Genomic DNA, 16838 nt, shown 5'->3' on the forward strand with positions numbered 1-16838 from the left:
AAGTCAAGGCCTGCAGGATGTTTGTTTAGTATCAGAACCGGCCCACAATAATGTATGCATTATCCTGTTTCAGCTCACATTCTATATTGTTTTGGAAAAAGGTTGTGATAAATGTTTGTTCATTAAAAATACAGAACAAAACCTTTTAATGCATATGTAAATTTATTCAGTTATATACATTCCATTTACTTTCCTTCATGAATCTAAACTTTATCGCTGATTTTTTTATTGTAATATTTTCAGAATGTGTATGTTCTATTTTTGGCCAAAGAAAACACTCTTTATCTTTTAGTTTTAATGCCATGATTTTAGTAGCCCGGCCTACGTGTGCACGGACTTTCCTCCACGCGGCCCCTGAGCTAAAATGAGTTGGACACCACTGTTCTAGTATGTAAGGCAGGGGTCCCCTAACTACGCCCTGCAGGCCACAATCAGCCTACCAATGTCCACAACTTGGCTTACGGGACATCCCAAGATTTTATTTATTACTGTCCTGTCCAGCCACTCGAGCAATCACATTGATGTAGTTGCCCATGTCTGCTGTACGGATTTACTTTCCTAAAAAAGTGTGAGACTTTTATTGTTGCATTATGTGTATTTTTTTCAATGTTTGGATATATTTAGTGTTTGGCAGAGAGAGTAGAAGGAAAAAAATAAGGGAAAAATTGTGACAAAAAAAAAAAAATTCATATGTGTGGGGAAAAATCACAAGACTACTTCATCTCTACAGAACTGTTTCATGAGGGGTTCCCTCAATCATCAGGAGATTTGAGGGAACCCCTCATGAAACAGTTATGTAGAGATGGAAAGAAAAATATTCATATGTATATATGTATGTGTGGGGAAAAATCACAAGACTACTTCATCTCTACAGAACTGTTTCATGAGGGGTTCCCTCAAATCTCCTGATTGAAGGAACCCCTCATGAAACAGTTCTGTAGAGATGAAGTAGTCTTGTGATTTTTCCCCACACATACATATTGCGCTCTACCATAGTATCGAGCACTATTATCTGGATAATCCAATAAAATATATATATATATATATATATACAAATCGATTTGTGGCCCCTGAGTCCAAAAAATTGGGGATCTTTGATGTAAGGGGTGCTGTTGGGTCCTAAAAAAAATCCACCAATAAAATAGCTTGATGCTGATTTAAAAGAAAATCATGTAGATTGTTTTTCTTTCACAAAGTTCAGTTTGACATCTTGAAACATTTCATCTTCACACCTCAGCTAACCTGCAGCATGTCTTCTAGGTGTTTGGACTTGGCAGGCGCCTGGGCTTCCTACAATGCAAACGTCAAATGAGCTCATCTCGGGGTTCGAAAGTAACAAAAGTTTCACTCACTGTGACGTCAGACAGGGCAACTTCTGGAGCGTCTTCATAAACTGGGTTGGAGATACTGCGAGTGGCAGGTTCTTCCTCTTCCCCTTCCTCTTCCTCGTTTTCCTGGCAGAAAGAACCGAAGGTCAGTGGACATCATTTTTTTGGTATGGAAAACTAAAGGGCCCTCATTTATAAAATAGCGCATGGAATTAAATGTCGAATGTGCATAAGCAAAAACCTTAGAACGTATGTTAGGCAAAAAAAAATTTTAATGAATAAAAGCACAAGGAGTGAATTGTGCTCCCCCCGGGGTCCTCCCACAAATGGTCACATTAATTAGCTAAATACAATGATGAGCTTAAGTTATCATGTGTTGGACTGTCAATGATGGAAGCCCGAGATGGCAACTCCAAAGAAGAAAGCGATATTTTCAGATTGATTGTTTGTAAATAGTGTTTTTGGTGGGCTAATTAACATACTTTCTGAAACCAATTTGAATATCAATATTTGACCCTAGTGTGTGAATGTGAGTATAAATGTTGTCTGTCTATCTGTGTTGGCCCTGCGATGAGGTGGCGACTTGTCCAGGGTGTACACCGCCTTCCGCCCGATTGTAGCTGAGATAGGCACCAGCGACCCCAAAAGGGATTTAGCGGTAGAAAATGGATGGATGGAATATTTGACCAATTATAGTGTCAGCTCTACCGTGACTGAGAAATGTTGCAAAGATGATAAAAAACATGTTTGCTGTTTAGCCTCCTGTTTGCCAAGTCTGCATCCAAATAATTATCTATCATTTATATGTCTGTATTTGTCAAATAATGCAAAACAGACATTCTGTTGCAAAACACGAGTAGTCATTATAAGCAATATTTGAAGCTATTGTTCGCAATTGGCCCGCCTACAAGATCATTTCTGTATACAATAGTATTGGCACCATTTATGTTTTAATGGCATACTTGAGGGTTGCAGGTTCGATTCCCGCTTGTGCCATCCTAGTCACTGCCGTTGTGTCCTTGGGCAAGACACTTTACCCACCTGCTCCCAGTGCCACCCACACTGGTTTAAATATAACTTAGATATTGGGTGTCACTATGTAAAGCGCTTTGAGTCACTTGAGAAAAGCGCTACATGAATATAATTCACTTCACTTTGTACAGTTTATCTTGTGAAAATATTTAAGTGGTAATAATAATATAAGGCCTGCTGATGCAACCTATCTGGCACAGCAACCTTTATAGCTGAGACCCAATGCAGGACACCTAAACACACACACACACACACAAGCACACACACACCTTGAAGTAACGGAACTGGAACAATTTATCGGAGCGTCTGTAGAAATGAAAGCCCACGAAAACGACGCCAAACACCAGAATGACGAGCAGCACGGCTCCAAATCCCATCCCAGCCTTGTGCGCCGCACCAATCTGCAGAACCAAAGCAGAACAGCTCAGTCCAGATCGATTATGTCGTTGACTTGGTTGAGTTGTCGCTCACTGCTCGGTGAGGTGGCGGGGCCAGAAGAGGTTCCTGCAGAATGTGTATGACGCCGTTTGCGGCGACTATGTCGGCGGCGCAAACAAATCGGTCGTTGACGTAACGAGATGACTGAGGACGACAACATGATCATGAAAAGGACGTCAGCCATCCACAAAAACGAGGACCATAACATCTTACCAGAGCTGAAGGATCAAAAATGTCAGACAGTCCAAAAACCTTCAGGGTGCCGACACGCGTCTTCAGCTGAGTTCCGTTGGTAAGCTGAGCAAGCGCCAGAGCCTGACCTTCCGACAGGTGGAACTCCAAGTCGCGCTGGGACAACGTCTGCGGATGGGGGCCGTGAGGACACACAAGTGGGTTCAGAGGACACTGGGGGTCTGGGACTAACCTGGTTGTCCATCAGGCCATCATTGTTGGGAACAAAGAGCGTCGACTGGACAGCCGGGTTCTGAAGACGCCTGACAAATTCTTTCCCGGCTTCAGACGCCTGAGACACGTTGAGGACTTGCTGCACAAGTGAGGACGTGTTACTCAATGCTGAGGACGTGACTAGAAAATGCCGTATAACTCACAGTGAGGAAGTTGGACAAGGAAGGCGTGGTCATGAGGACCTGCAGCAGGTTTCCTGTGCAGCTGAAGCCGTCCCCAACGTAACCGGACTTGCACTCGCAGTTCACGTCTTAGAAAATAAACACCCAAAACGTTTTGGAGAGTCCAGAACTTCTTGATCCAGCTCGTCCTACTCACTCACCCTTCATCCGGAAGCAGAAGGCATCCCATGTCTCGCTCAGGTTTTTGCGGATGCCGTAGTCCACGATGCCGATGTGTCCAAAGCCACAGTTGGGGTTGGCGTACGTGGTTGGGTACGCCACCTGCGCCTGGTCCAACCAGCCGGCGGCACACATGTTCAAGCCGCCCTGTGGACGGGATGTCTTACAATCAGGACCACTGATGGCGTGGCAATCATTATTAGGCAGTAGAGATGCGCGGTTTGCGGTCTCATCCGCAGATAAACCGCAGGTCGGGCGGTTGACATGACGAAAAAATAGATTTTAATTAGATTAGGGCGGGTGGCAGTTGAACCATCCGGAAATATTTGATATACATGGTTTTGTGGTCGGTATCCTTTGCCGTTCAAAGAGCCATTTAAGACCCGTGTCATATATCGAAGAAGACAATAGGAGACGCTAATATTCTCTAGAATGACTGCTGGCAGATAACAAATATTAGGGCGTGCTATGAGGCCATTAACTTTGACACCTACTACAACATGTACGATCTGCTTGTCAGTCCAGCATCATGTTGTGTGTGACTTCCGCAGCAATAATAAGTATTAGGGCGTGCTATGAGGCCATTGACTTTGACGCCTTCTACAGCATGTGCGATCTGCTTGTCAGTCCAGCATCATGTTGTGTGTGACTTCCGCAGCAATAATAAGTATTAGGGCGTGCTATGAGGCCATTGACTTTGACGCCTTCTACAGCATGTGCGATCTGCTTGTCAGTCCAGCATCATGTTGTGTGTGGCTTCCGCAGCAACACGCACACGACTGCAAGGCATACTGGGTGACACAGAGTACACTAATGGTTGTGATATAAACAATTGTAACACTCTAAGTAATATGCGTCCCACTGTGAAGCCACACTAATTAAGAACGACAAACACATTTCGGGAGAAAATCCTCACAGTAACACAACATAAACGCAACACAACAAATACCCAGAATCCTTCGTATTCATGACAACACCGAACTATTTTATACACCCCGCTAGCACAACATGTTTCAGGACCAACAATCTGTTCTACATGTTGTTGAAAGTGTCAAAGGCAATGGCTTCACAGCACGCCCATATTCTTGTCATCAGGATGAACGCTATTGGATAGTCTCGAGAACGTTAGCGACTCCAATTGTCTTCATTACACTGTGAAACAGGTTTAAATATCTCTGTGAGTGGTAAAGGCGGCCGAACTCTGATGTATTTCAGCGGGCGGGTAAGCTCCTGATAAAATGTTGGTTCGGGTGGATGACAACTTTGGTGATGCGGTTGCGGATGATATAATTGCCTATCCGCGCATCTCTAGTAGGCAGTGATGTGCGGTGAGGTTCGAGGTAAGTGAGGTCCTTTGGAAAGTTTTTTTTTTTTACATTGAATTTCATATGTTTTCATCAGTGTTTACACGGGCTGCAGGGGTAACGTCTATGTACTTTTATGAAAATCACAAAATCAGTATTAAGTCATCTGACAGCTATGAAATTATAAAATTATATTGCTGAATAGACAACATGTCTGAGAATTGTGTTTTTGACCATTTACTGTATATATGTTGACAAGCATACGTAAAACAGAGCTGCAGCACGATCACCTCCTTTCCCACATCTTTTTCTGCACAATTGCCAGTCTAAACGAACATTTCAGACATGCTAAATATTAGAGATGTCCGATATTGGCCTTTTTTCCGTTATCCGGTATTCCAATATTGTCCAACTCTTAATTACCGATACGTACAGTCGTGGAATCAACACATTATTATGCCTAATTTGCTGCGATGCCCCGCTGGATGCCTTGAACAATGTAACAAAGTTTACCAAAATAAATCAACACAAGTTATGGGGAAAAAAATGCCAACATGGCATTGCCATATTTGTTATTGAATTCACAAAATGCATGATTTTTTTAACATGCCTCAAAACGGAAGCTTGGAATTTGGGACATGCTCTCCCTGAGAGAGCATGAGGAGGTTGAGGTGGGCGGGGTTGGGGGGGGGCGGGGTTGAGGTGGAGGTAGGGTGTAGCGGGGGGTGGTGTATATTGTAGCATACTGGAAGAGTTAGTGCTGCAAGGGTTTCTGGGTATTTGTTCTGTTGTGTTTATGTTGTGTTACGGTGCGGATGTTCTCCCGAAACATGTTTGTCATTCTTGTTTGGTGTGGGTTCAGAGTGTGGCGCATATTTGTAACAGTGTTAAAGTTGTTTATACGGCCACCCTCAGTGTGACATGTACGGCTGTTGACTAAGTATGCGATGCATGTACTTGTGTGTGTGAAAAGTCACAGATATTAAGTGACTGGGCCAGCACGCAAAGGCAGTGCCTTCAAGGTTTATTGGCGCTCCGTACTCCTCCCCACTTCCGTGTACACACCGGCATTTTAAAGTGTCATAAATTTTACGTTTTGAAACAGGTACTGATCATTTTGAAACCGATACCGATCATTTCCGATATTACATTTTAAAGCATTTATCGGCCAATAATACCGGCAGTACGATATTATCAGACATCTCTACTAAATATAATCGCCAAACACCTCCCACAGAACAATTTTAGTCTTGATAAATCACATTGTGTATGCTAATTCATTATAGTTGCATTTTCTCCATCCGGTATTGTGGACGTTCTGTGGATCAACACATATTCTGCATATTCATGAAGACAGACATGCCATGGCTTGCGCTCCTTATTTTGCTCACTTAAGAGACGCCTACTCTACACACAAGTATAGTAGATTAGCTTTGCGTGTGCTATCGAGTTCGCACGTTTTAGTACACGCAACCCTTTCGTATATCAGGCCCTAAGAGTACTACAACGCCTCTCAGTAGGGTTCCTCTTTATTCATAGTCCGATTAACAAGAATAATAATGCCACACCTACATTAAAGTCATAGTGTAAAAAACGTTTTGAACGTTATATTAGCGACAAACAGAAATAGCCTGAGCGCTAAGTTCTGACTTGTTTGCACACTAAATCTGAGAGGCAATATTCCCTTACATACTAAATGAAAAAACTAGTACTCGGCAATGACTCGACTGGTTTCGATATATCCAGTCAGTGCAAACTGCACTAAATCCGGTAAGTTTGCATATGCACTAAGCAGACATGAAGGTCGATAGCGACAGCCTTTTACAGTATAAGCTTCCTGCACTCTATTATCAGGAAACATGCCGATTTAGAAAATTTTACTGAAGAAAATGTAAGTAAATTATAATAATCATAGAGAAAATATACGTATTACACCAGGGGTTCCCAAACTTTTTGACTCAGGGGGACGCATTGGGTAAAAAAATTTGGCCGGGGGCCGGGCTATATATATATATATATATATATATATATATATATATACATATATATATGATATATATATATATACATATATATATATATATATATGTATATATATATATATATATACATATATATCTTTTTTTTTTTAAACTTGTCCCGCAGGCCGGATTTTGGACGCTGGAGGGCCGTAGTTTGGGCACCCCTATATTACACAGGTTAATGAGCATAAAAGTCATATTTATTTTTTATCAATTATTATTAATTTACAAATCTTTCATCGAAACAAGTGAGGCTTTGACTCTCCTTCCTACCCTCTTATTGAGACAAACCAGTGACATTTTCAACATGAAGCATTGTCTGACTTCCAAACACATTTGTGGTGCCTTTACGGACCTGCTGAGCGTAGGACAGCTGCGTGTAAGAAGCCAAGACTCCTCCCGTGGCAGCGCACACTGACCGAGCTGATGTGTAGTTCAGCTTGTATTGACCGTCTTCTGAACGCAGGTGGTACACGCCGAGTGTCGCGTCTGCACAAACAACACATGAGATGCACGGTGAGGAAGGGACAGCCAGCTGTGACGTGCACACACCTTCAAAATGCAGATCGGTGCACTGCGCGTCCTGGTGACATTGTCCGTTTTCTTGAAGACAACGGCTGATCGGAAGCTGTTTGACCTCACAGGTGACGCCGTCTCCGATGTAGCCCTCTTTGCACGTGCACTTCCTCTTAGCCTACAAAACAAAAACATCAGAATTTTTCCGAGCAATTAAACAAAACACCAAGACTGTACCGGCGAGGTCATGACGCATGTGGCGTGTTCATGGCAGCCGCCGTTGTCCCCGGCAACGCAGGGGTCAATAGGTTGACAGGAAAAGCCGTCCCCAGAGTGAGTTTTAGAACACGTGCAGGTCACCAGCTCGCCTCGCTGAGAACACTTGGCCTCCTTCGCACAGCCGCCATTCCACACGTAACACATGTCCATCACTGCAGACGCACTGTCTCGTTAAACACGCCCACCGCGTCACCAGGCGGACTCGGCGTCCTACCTGTGCAGGTGTAGCCGTCTCCCTCATAAAATGGCCGACACACGCACGTGTTGTTCTCCTGGCAGACGGCCTTGGCGGAACAAGACGGAGAACACTGGAAGACCTCAGCTGGAGGACATCAAACGTCAGCACAGAGACGGGCTCTATGTGGTCAAAACAAACAAGTCACCTTGTGGTGTCTCGCAGCGCTCGCCGGTCCAGCCCGCCTCACAAAAACAAGAACCGGTCCCTCTTTTGCCGTCGTCACACGTTCCGTGTTCTAAGCAGTTGCAGGCTGAGGAGTGGGAACCAAAACCGTGAGGACAAAGTCTGTGAATATTTTCATCCATCCAAGTCATTGTATGGATGGAAACTAGACTGTTCAGGTTGTCCCGGAGACATTTCAGCTCTCTTCTCCAAGCAGGCCTCATTAGTTCATGCTCACAGACTCTGTAGTCTGAGAGGATGGTGCTGGATCTAGTGTATTTATCCTCTAATTTAAAGGGGAACATTATCACCAAACCTATGCAAGCATCAATATATACTTTGATGTTGCAGAAAAAAGACCATGTATATTTTAACCGATTTCCGAACTCTAAATGGGGGAATTTTGGCAAATTAAACACCTTTCTGTTTATCGGTCTTTTAGCGATGATGTCACCGAGGTAACACACCCGCCATTTTCATTTTCAAAACATTACAAACACCGGCTCTCAGCAGTTATTTTCCGTTTTTTCGACTATTTTTTGGAACCTACGACACATCATGCCTCGTCGGTGTGTTGTCGGAGGGTGTAACAACACTAACAGGGAGGGATTCAAGTTGCACCACTGGCAAGAAATCTGCCGCCAGACCCCCATTGAATTTGCCAGAGTTTCTGCACATTTTACCGGAGGTGCTAAGACAGACATGGCACAGAGATGTATGGATAACCTGCAGATGCATTTGCAACGATTAAGTAATTGAAATCACAAAGGTGAGTTTTGTTGATGTTGTTGACTTATGTGCTACTCAGACATTTTTGGTCATGGCATGACTGCCAGCTAATCGATGCTAACATGCTACGCTAATCGATGCTAACATGCTATTTACGCTAGCTGTATGTACATTTGAAACTAGATACCCACATTTAATGCGAAACAAACACTTACCAATCGACAGATTTAAGTTGCTCAGTGTCATAAGATGCGAAAGTCCTGATCGTTTGGTCTGCACATTTTACCGGCGATGCTAATAAGGCAGCCATGCTACGGGCCACTTCATTAGGTACACCCATGCTATGGCCGAATAGCGTCAATAGCTATTCGCTCAATAGCTTCAATTTCTTTTTCAATTTCGTTTTCGCTATCTGCCTCCATACTCCGACCAACTGTTTCAATACATGCGTAATCTGTTGAATCGCTTAAACCGCTGAAATCCGAGTCTGAATCGAGCTAATGTCGCTATATCTTGCTGTGGTAACCGCCATGTTGTTTGTATTGGCAGCCCTGTATGACGTCACAGGGAAATGGACAGTCGCATAGCAAATAGCGAAAATCAAGAACTTTAAAGCTTTTTTAGGGGTATTCCGGGAGGTGTAAAATTAAAAAAAAAACTTCGAAAAATAAAACAAGCCACTGAGAACTGATTTTTATTGTTTGTAACCCTTTTGAAATTGTGATAATGTTCCCCTTTAAATACATTCCCCAACAAGGATGGTTTCAATATACTGTGGTGCAAAATGGCCATAGTAACCACCTTAAAAGATAAATACACTAAAAACAGCACCATCCTCTCAGACGACTGCTGCCCTGCCTTGTCTGTTAGCATGAACTTATTAAATCTATTCGGATGAGAGACAAAAGGTCTTCTAAGACAATCCCGGCAGTCCGGTTGTGATCGATTAAACATCTGAGAAGATGTAAGGCAGGGGTCACCAACACGGTCCCGTAAGGACCAAATGAGTCGCCTGCTGGCCTGTTCTAAAAATAGCTCAAATAGCAGCACCTACCAGTGAGCTGCCTCTATTTTTTTATTTTGTTTATTTACTAGCAAGCTGGTCTCACTTTGCTCGACATTTCTAATTCTAAGAGAGACAAAACTCAAATAGATTTTGAAAATCCAAGAAATTATTTTAAAGACATGGTCTTCACTTATTTAAAATTAAATCATTTATTTTTTTTACTTTGCTTCTTATAACTTTCAGAAAGACAATTTTAGAAAAAAAAATACAACCTTAAAAATGATTTTAGGATTTTAAACACATGCCCCTTAGCTCGGTTGGTAGAGTGGCCGTGCCAGCAACTTGAGGGTTGCAGGTTCGATTCCCGCTTGTGCCATCCTAGTTACTGCCGTTGTGTCTTTGGGCAAGACACTTTACCCACCTGCTCCCAGTGCCACCCACACTGGTTTAAATGTAACTTAGATATTGGGTTTCACTATGTAAAGTGCTTTGAGTCACTTGAGAAAAAGCGTTATATAAATATAATTCACAATTGACACATTACCTTTTAAATTCCTTCCTCTTCTTAAATCAAAGTCCAAGTATTTTTTTTTTATTATTGTAAAGAATAATAAATACATTTTAATTTAATTCTTCATCTTAGCTTCTGTTTTTTCGACAAAGAATATTTGTGAAATATTTCTTCAAATTTATGATTAAAATTCAAAATAACTATTCCGGCAAATCTAGAAAATCTGTAGAATCAAATTTAAATCTTATTTCAAAGTCTTTTGAATTTATTTTAAAATTTTTGTACTAGAAAATCTAGAAGAAATAATGATTTGTCTTTGTTAGAAATATAACCTGGTCCAATTTGTTATATATTATCATCATCATCATTTCATCATCATTTATTTTTATTCCTTTCATGAAAATGCATATTTACAAGCCACATACAATTGACACTTTCATTTTTTTTTGTTTCTTATACATTTCCATGATCAGAAAGGAGCAGATGGAAGAATAATATTCTTATATTTATCTTCCCCTGTTTTAACACAAATTACAGTATTTTAGATTACTTTATAACTGTTCCCTCCACAAACACCCAAACTCCAACATATAACAAAGTGCAGATTGGATTTTAACCAATTTAAAACATGTCATCAACATTCTAAAATTAATCTTAATAAGGAAAAACTACTAATGATGTTCCATAAATTCTATTTTTATTTTTTTCCAAAAAGATTCGAATTAGCTAGTTTTTCTATTCATTTTTTTTGGTTGAATTTTGAGTCGAAATTGAAGATAGACTATGTTTCAAAATTTTATTTTCATTTTTTTCATGTTTTCTCCTCTTTCAAACCGTTCAATTAAGTGTTTTTTCATCATTTATTCTCTACAAAAAAAACCTTCCGTAAAAGGAAAAAAAATGTACGACGGAATGACGGACTGAAATACCCATTTTTTCATAAATATATAGATTTATTTATTAAAGGTAAATTGAGCAGATTGGTTATTTCTGGCAATTTATTTAAGTGTGTATCAAACTGGTAGCCCTTGGCATTAATCAGTACGCAAGAAGTAGCTCTTGGTTTCAAAAAGGTTGGTGACCCCTGATGTAAGGTGATGTAAAAAGAGAATCACCTCTACAATTGGCGCCGTGAAACCCGTCGGCACAAAGCTCGCAAGCCACGCCCCTGAAGCCCGTCACGCAAGTACAAGTGCCGTTGCCGAGATGGCCGTCATCGCAGTCACCACGGTTACTGCAAGGGGAACCGACACCGCCCGGGCACGCTGGAAAGGAAGATGGCAGACTATGTTCATCCCTGTGTGATGACATCATCGCGGGCGGGTCTCACCTTGACAGTCTCGCCCGTAGTAACCACGGCAACACTTTGGCTTCCACAAGTTGATCGTGCACACGCTGCGGCAGCCCGAGTTCCTGCTGAAAAACACGGCGGGCAGGTCGCACTTCTCCACCTTCTGAAGGCAACATGGCGTTACGGAGCGGCGGTACTGTGTTGCTGTGGAACCGAGCGACAACACTCACCTTCTGCGTGGATCCACCCGGACACTGATTGGCCTTCATTTTGCACATACCACAAGTCATCTAGGAAAGGTCAAAAGTCAGCGTTGGTGTTTGCAGCGTGACCTTAACAGGAAGAAAACTCACTTCAAGGTCAAAGGTCGTCTGCTCATCACACCGCCCCCCAAGGCTGGGCGGGGTCAGCAGGCAGTCGATCCCGTAAGCGATGCCGCCGTTAAACACAAGATGTCTTTGGACGATCCGGCACTTTCCGTCGTTGACGAAGATCTGTCCCTGGTGGAGAACAGGTCACGTGAAAGCCGCTCTCCTTCCTCCACTCTCCTCTTCGTCACACTTACAATCTCGTCCGGGCCGCCGCAATTAAACGAGAGAGACGAGCCCTGCAGCGTCCGAGCAGAGTCCAAATGGATCAGGCCTTCAGCGTAAACCTGATCAGAGACGACACGTGAGGTTGGTAGTCGGCTAACAGCGGTGGACTTGGTACAATCAGTGTAGTGTGGCCACTAGAGATGTGCGGTTTGCGGTCTCATCCGCAAAGTCCGCGGATAAACCGCGGGTCGGGCGGTTGACATGACGAAAAAGTATTGATATATATTTTTTTTTGTCCTGTCCAGCTTCTCAGGCAAATCATGTTGTTGATGTAGATGTCCATATCAGCTGTTCAGATTTACTTTACAAAAGAGAAGTGTAGGATAATTCTCTTGTTGCCTTATTTGAATTTGACTTTATTAAATGTATTTATATTATCATTTGGTGCAGCCGGGCCGCAGCAGGAGGGGATGGAAAGAGAAAAAAAGGAAGACAGAGGGGGAAATTGTGGGGATAAGAGGCGGATTAGACAGAGAGACAAAAACAACAACAGCAAACACAACAATAACAACAAAAACAACAACAACAATAGAACAACACCAGCACATACATAATATGTACAAATATGATCTTAAAAGTGACAGCAAATAAGCAGTTAGTGAAATAAATAATATAGTAATGACAATGAGCATTTTTACACTAAAACTGGAGCAATACAAATACCAATAGAAAAAGTGCTATTGAGCATGAACAAAACCAATAGTTTACCTCAATTATCAACAATAAAGTTGTTCAAATGCAACAATACGTATACATAATGATAGCTAGAAAGATTATAAAAAAATGAATAAACAAATGAAAAAAAAAAAGAAGGAAAACTGAAAGATGAAAGGGAAGAGAGAGAGGCAACTTATATTAATCTTGTAGATTGTTATAGTAACAATGGTTTAAGCTCTGTCAATATGCCTTGTGTTACCCAGTTTACCCTAGGGCAACAACGTTGATATACGTTTGATGAAACATGATTATGTGCATATGTGTATGTACTTTTATATGAACAGAATGTGTATATGAATGTTTGTACAGTAAATCTATATGTACAATATATGTATGTTTGTTTGTACAGTGAATGTATATGTACAGTATATGTATGTTTGTTTGTACAGTGAATGTATATGTACAGTATATGTATGTTTGTACCGTGAATGTGCGCGAAAAAGTAGATTTTAATTAGATTCGGGCGGGTGGCGGTTGAACCATCCGGAAATATTTGATATACATGGTCCTGGGATCGGTATCCTTTGCCATTCAAAGAGCCATTTAAGACCCGTGTCATAAAGCGAAAAAGACAATAAGAGACGCTAATATTCTCTTGAATGACTGCCGGCAGTCACCCAGTTAATAAGTATTAGTGCGTTCTATGAAGCCATTGACTTTGTCGCCTACTACAACATGTGCGATCCACTTGTCAGTCCAGCATCATGTTGTGTGTGGCTTCCGCAGCAACACGCACACGACTGCAAGGCATACCGGGTGACGCAGAGTACACTGATGGTTGTGATATAAACAATTTTAACACTCTTAGTAATATGCGCCACGCTGTGAAGCCACACCAATTAAGAACGACAAACACATTTCGGGAGAACATGCTCACAGTAACACAACATAAACACAACACAACAAATACCCAGAATCCTTTGTATTCATGACACTTAATGTCTATTTTATACACCCCGCTAGCAGCAACCCCCCCCGTGCATCGGTAAGGTGGACGGGGTTGGTAGCGCGGGGGTGTAAAATATATCCAGCATTTGTCACGGATACAAAAGACTGGGTATTTGTTGGGTTGCGTTTATGTTGTGTTACTGTGAGGATGTTCTCCTGAAATGTGTTTGTCAATCCTGTATTGTGTGGCTTCATAGCGTGCCGCATATTAGTAAGTGTTAAAGTTGTTTATATCACAACCATCAGTGTACTCTGTATCACCCAGTATGCCTTTCAATCTCATACGTGTAATTGCGGAAGCTGCACACAACATGTTGTTGGACCAACAATCGGTTCATACATGTTGTTGAAGGTGTCAAAGGCAATGGATTCAAAGCACGCCCATATTCTTGTCATCAGGATGAACGCTATTGGATAGTCGCGAGAACGTTAGCGGCTCTAATTGTCTTCAATACTCTGTGGAACAGTTTTAACCTTCCTCTTGTGTTAGCTTTCTGTTACCGTCTCTTATGTTAACGGGTCGGTTTTGACCCATGTCTTAAATCAGCTGTAAAATACACTAAAAACAATTATCTATCATCCAATTTGTTTCTCATCTCTTGGTTACCTCGTTAGGCTTCCTTATCCTTGAAAATATTGGTTTTAATATTTTTGGTTTGGGCCATTGGGCCTTTTTTTGTCAGTATACCCCTCGATTTCAATTTTTAAAAATGATAAAACGAACCTCAAAAGAATCATATACATAAAAAAAAGGTTGTTGTGTTACCTAACTATTACTAAGGGGTATTGGAACACATCTCTTAAATAAATGTGTCTTATTTATTTTTTCATTTTAAGAATTTTAACTATAGTAACATCTATGGTGTTACGGGTCAATTTCGACCCATATATATTTACTTCAAGAAAAACGCTAAAAAGTATTTTTTTCAGCAACAGAAATCCAACATCAAACAAACAACAACCAATCAAGCGAATGAAACCAAGAGAAATAGATTACTAGTTCCAAAACTAATAAAAAACAAAATCAGAGTGGCAAAAAGTGACACTTTTAGTGTCCGTCTTTTGTTTGTTTTTGTACAGGATAACAAGGTAAAATGAGAATCCACTAAAGCTCACATGATTGGGAGAGGAGCTGGCTGTCAGTGTTCAGTTTTGGCTCTTATCATTGCTTTATCATCTTATTTTTATAACTGGGTCGAAACCGACCCTAACAACACCAAGGGCATAATTTCTACCAGAGCATTTTATAATTTAGTGAAAAAAATTTAAATGTTTTATTTTGTTGACAAAGAGGTTCCTGACAAAGTCAAAAAGCTTTGATGCAAAAAAATAAATGTATGTGGTGTTTTTATGCATTTAAAAACTAAAACGAGTCGGTGCCGACCCTAACACAAGACGAAGGTTAAATAGCTCTGTGAGTGGTAAAGGCGGCCGACCAATGATGTATTTCAGCGGGCGGGTACAGTCCTGATAAAATGTTGTGGATGACGACTTTGGTGATGCAATTGCGGATGATATAATTGCCTATCCGCGCATCTCTACTGGCCACCTCGGGTCCTTCAAGATATCAGGGTCATACTTGTCCTATCGCACGGCCGTTACATTAGCATGCAGACAAGTTGACATTTCACCTTGTGGTTCTGGACAACATGATACTTGAGGTACTCCTTCAGGTGCATGCGGTTGTTTGGGTGAAACAGGAAGTCCTTCTGCTCCTGTGGCAAGGTGGCCATGGCAGCATTTGAGGGCATGAACAGCGTCACTGGCTGGTACCTCCCCTCATGCACCATGTCCATCACACCCGTGGCCTGAAAAACCACAACATCAGCTCACAGGATTGGGTTGTCTGACGCAGATGTTGGTTCAGACCTGCAGAAGCTTGGAGAAAGTCCCGAAACCGTTACGATCGGCCACGTTTGTCAAGTTCAGCTGCAATGAGAACGACACTTTTGAACGCCTGGAATCTCTCGAGAAGAACCACACGACTTGATGATTCTGCTCACGGTCGGTTCTGACTCCATCTTGGCGTCCAAATGGGGCGGGAACAGAATCCTGTCAATCTCGTGGAAGATTCCGTTGACGCTGAGTGCGTCGCTGTACGTGACGTTGGCCTGGTTGACGAAAATGCTGCCCTGAAATTATGTCATGAAGAAGGTTGTTATTTTATCATGTCATATATCGGAATCAGAATGATAATCAGAAATATTTGATTAATCCCAAAGGGGAAATTTTTAATTTTCAGCACAATCTCATTCAAGATCAGACAAACATTACAGGGAAACAGAACAGGATCACTGGCGGGTCTGCCAACTTCCAGCGCCCCTTACAAAAAAAGGTGAGATACAGTTAAACCGTGGGGACCAAGGGAAAAACAACTCATAGCCATAGCACCCATCCCTCTTACAAACCCCGTTTCCATATGAGTTGGTAAATTGTGTTAGATGTAAATATAAATGCAATACAATGATTTGCAAATACTTTTCAACCCATATTCAGTTGAATGCACTACAAAGACAAGATACTTGATGTTCAAACTCTTCAACTTTATTTTTTTTTGCAAATAATAACTAACTTACAATTTCATGGCTGCAACACGTGCCAAAGTAGTTGGGAAAGGGCATGTTCACCACTGTGTTACATCACCTTTTCTTTGAACAACACTCAATAAACGTTTGGGAACTGAGGAAACTAATTGTTGTAGCTTTGAAAGTGGAATTCTTTCTCATTCTTGTTTTATGTAGAGCTTTAGTCGTTCAATAGTCCGGGGTCTCTGCTGTTGTATTTTACGCTTCATAATGCGCCACACATTTCCCGATGGGAGACAGGTCTGGACTGCAGGCGGGCCAGAAAAGTACACGCACTCTTTTACTACGAAGCCACGCTGTTGTAACACATGGCTTGGCATTGTCTTGCTGA

General features: G+C 41.7%; 1 protein-coding gene across 2 annotated transcripts in view; it reads right to left on the minus strand.

Moving 5' to 3' along the window:
• Positions 1 to 952: 952 nt before the first annotated feature.
• Positions 953 to 16838, minus strand: part of stab2 (stabilin 2) — a 57573-nt gene continuing 41687 nt past the window's right edge. The window contains exons 49-69 of one of the 2 annotated variants that reach the window (XM_061912083.1): positions 15926 to 16054; positions 15792 to 15851; positions 15554 to 15730; positions 12227 to 12316; positions 12015 to 12161; positions 11892 to 11951; positions 11701 to 11821; positions 11486 to 11635; positions 8108 to 8212; positions 7939 to 8046; positions 7683 to 7876; positions 7482 to 7623; positions 7285 to 7418; positions 3586 to 3751; positions 3407 to 3513; positions 3223 to 3342; positions 3012 to 3158; positions 2832 to 2942; positions 2630 to 2761; positions 1353 to 1454; positions 953 to 1290 (exon numbers count right to left, since the gene is read on the minus strand). In XM_061912083.1, coding sequence (XP_061768067.1) covers positions 1234 to 1290; positions 1353 to 1454; positions 2630 to 2761; positions 2832 to 2942; positions 3012 to 3158; positions 3223 to 3342; positions 3407 to 3513; positions 3586 to 3751; positions 7285 to 7418; positions 7482 to 7623; positions 7683 to 7876; positions 7939 to 8046; positions 8108 to 8212; positions 11486 to 11635; positions 11701 to 11821; positions 11892 to 11951; positions 12015 to 12161; positions 12227 to 12316; positions 15554 to 15730; positions 15792 to 15851; positions 15926 to 16054 — 2559 coding nt within the window. In that variant the 3' untranslated portion in view covers positions 953 to 1233. Of the gene's footprint in view, positions 1291 to 1352; positions 1455 to 2629; positions 2762 to 2831; positions 2943 to 3011; positions 3159 to 3222; positions 3343 to 3406; positions 3514 to 3585; positions 3752 to 7284; positions 7419 to 7481; positions 7624 to 7682; positions 7877 to 7938; positions 8047 to 8107; positions 8213 to 11485; positions 11636 to 11700; positions 11825 to 11891; positions 11952 to 12014; positions 12162 to 12226; positions 12317 to 15553; positions 15731 to 15791; positions 15852 to 15925; positions 16055 to 16838 lie in introns of both variants that reach the window. The other variant, XM_061912082.1, reaches the window with a different exon arrangement.

This window comes from Nerophis ophidion, linkage group LG10, assembly GCF_033978795.1.
Source record: "Nerophis ophidion isolate RoL-2023_Sa linkage group LG10, RoL_Noph_v1.0, whole genome shotgun sequence".
Lineage (NCBI taxonomy): Eukaryota > Metazoa > Chordata > Actinopteri > Syngnathiformes > Syngnathidae > Nerophis > Nerophis ophidion.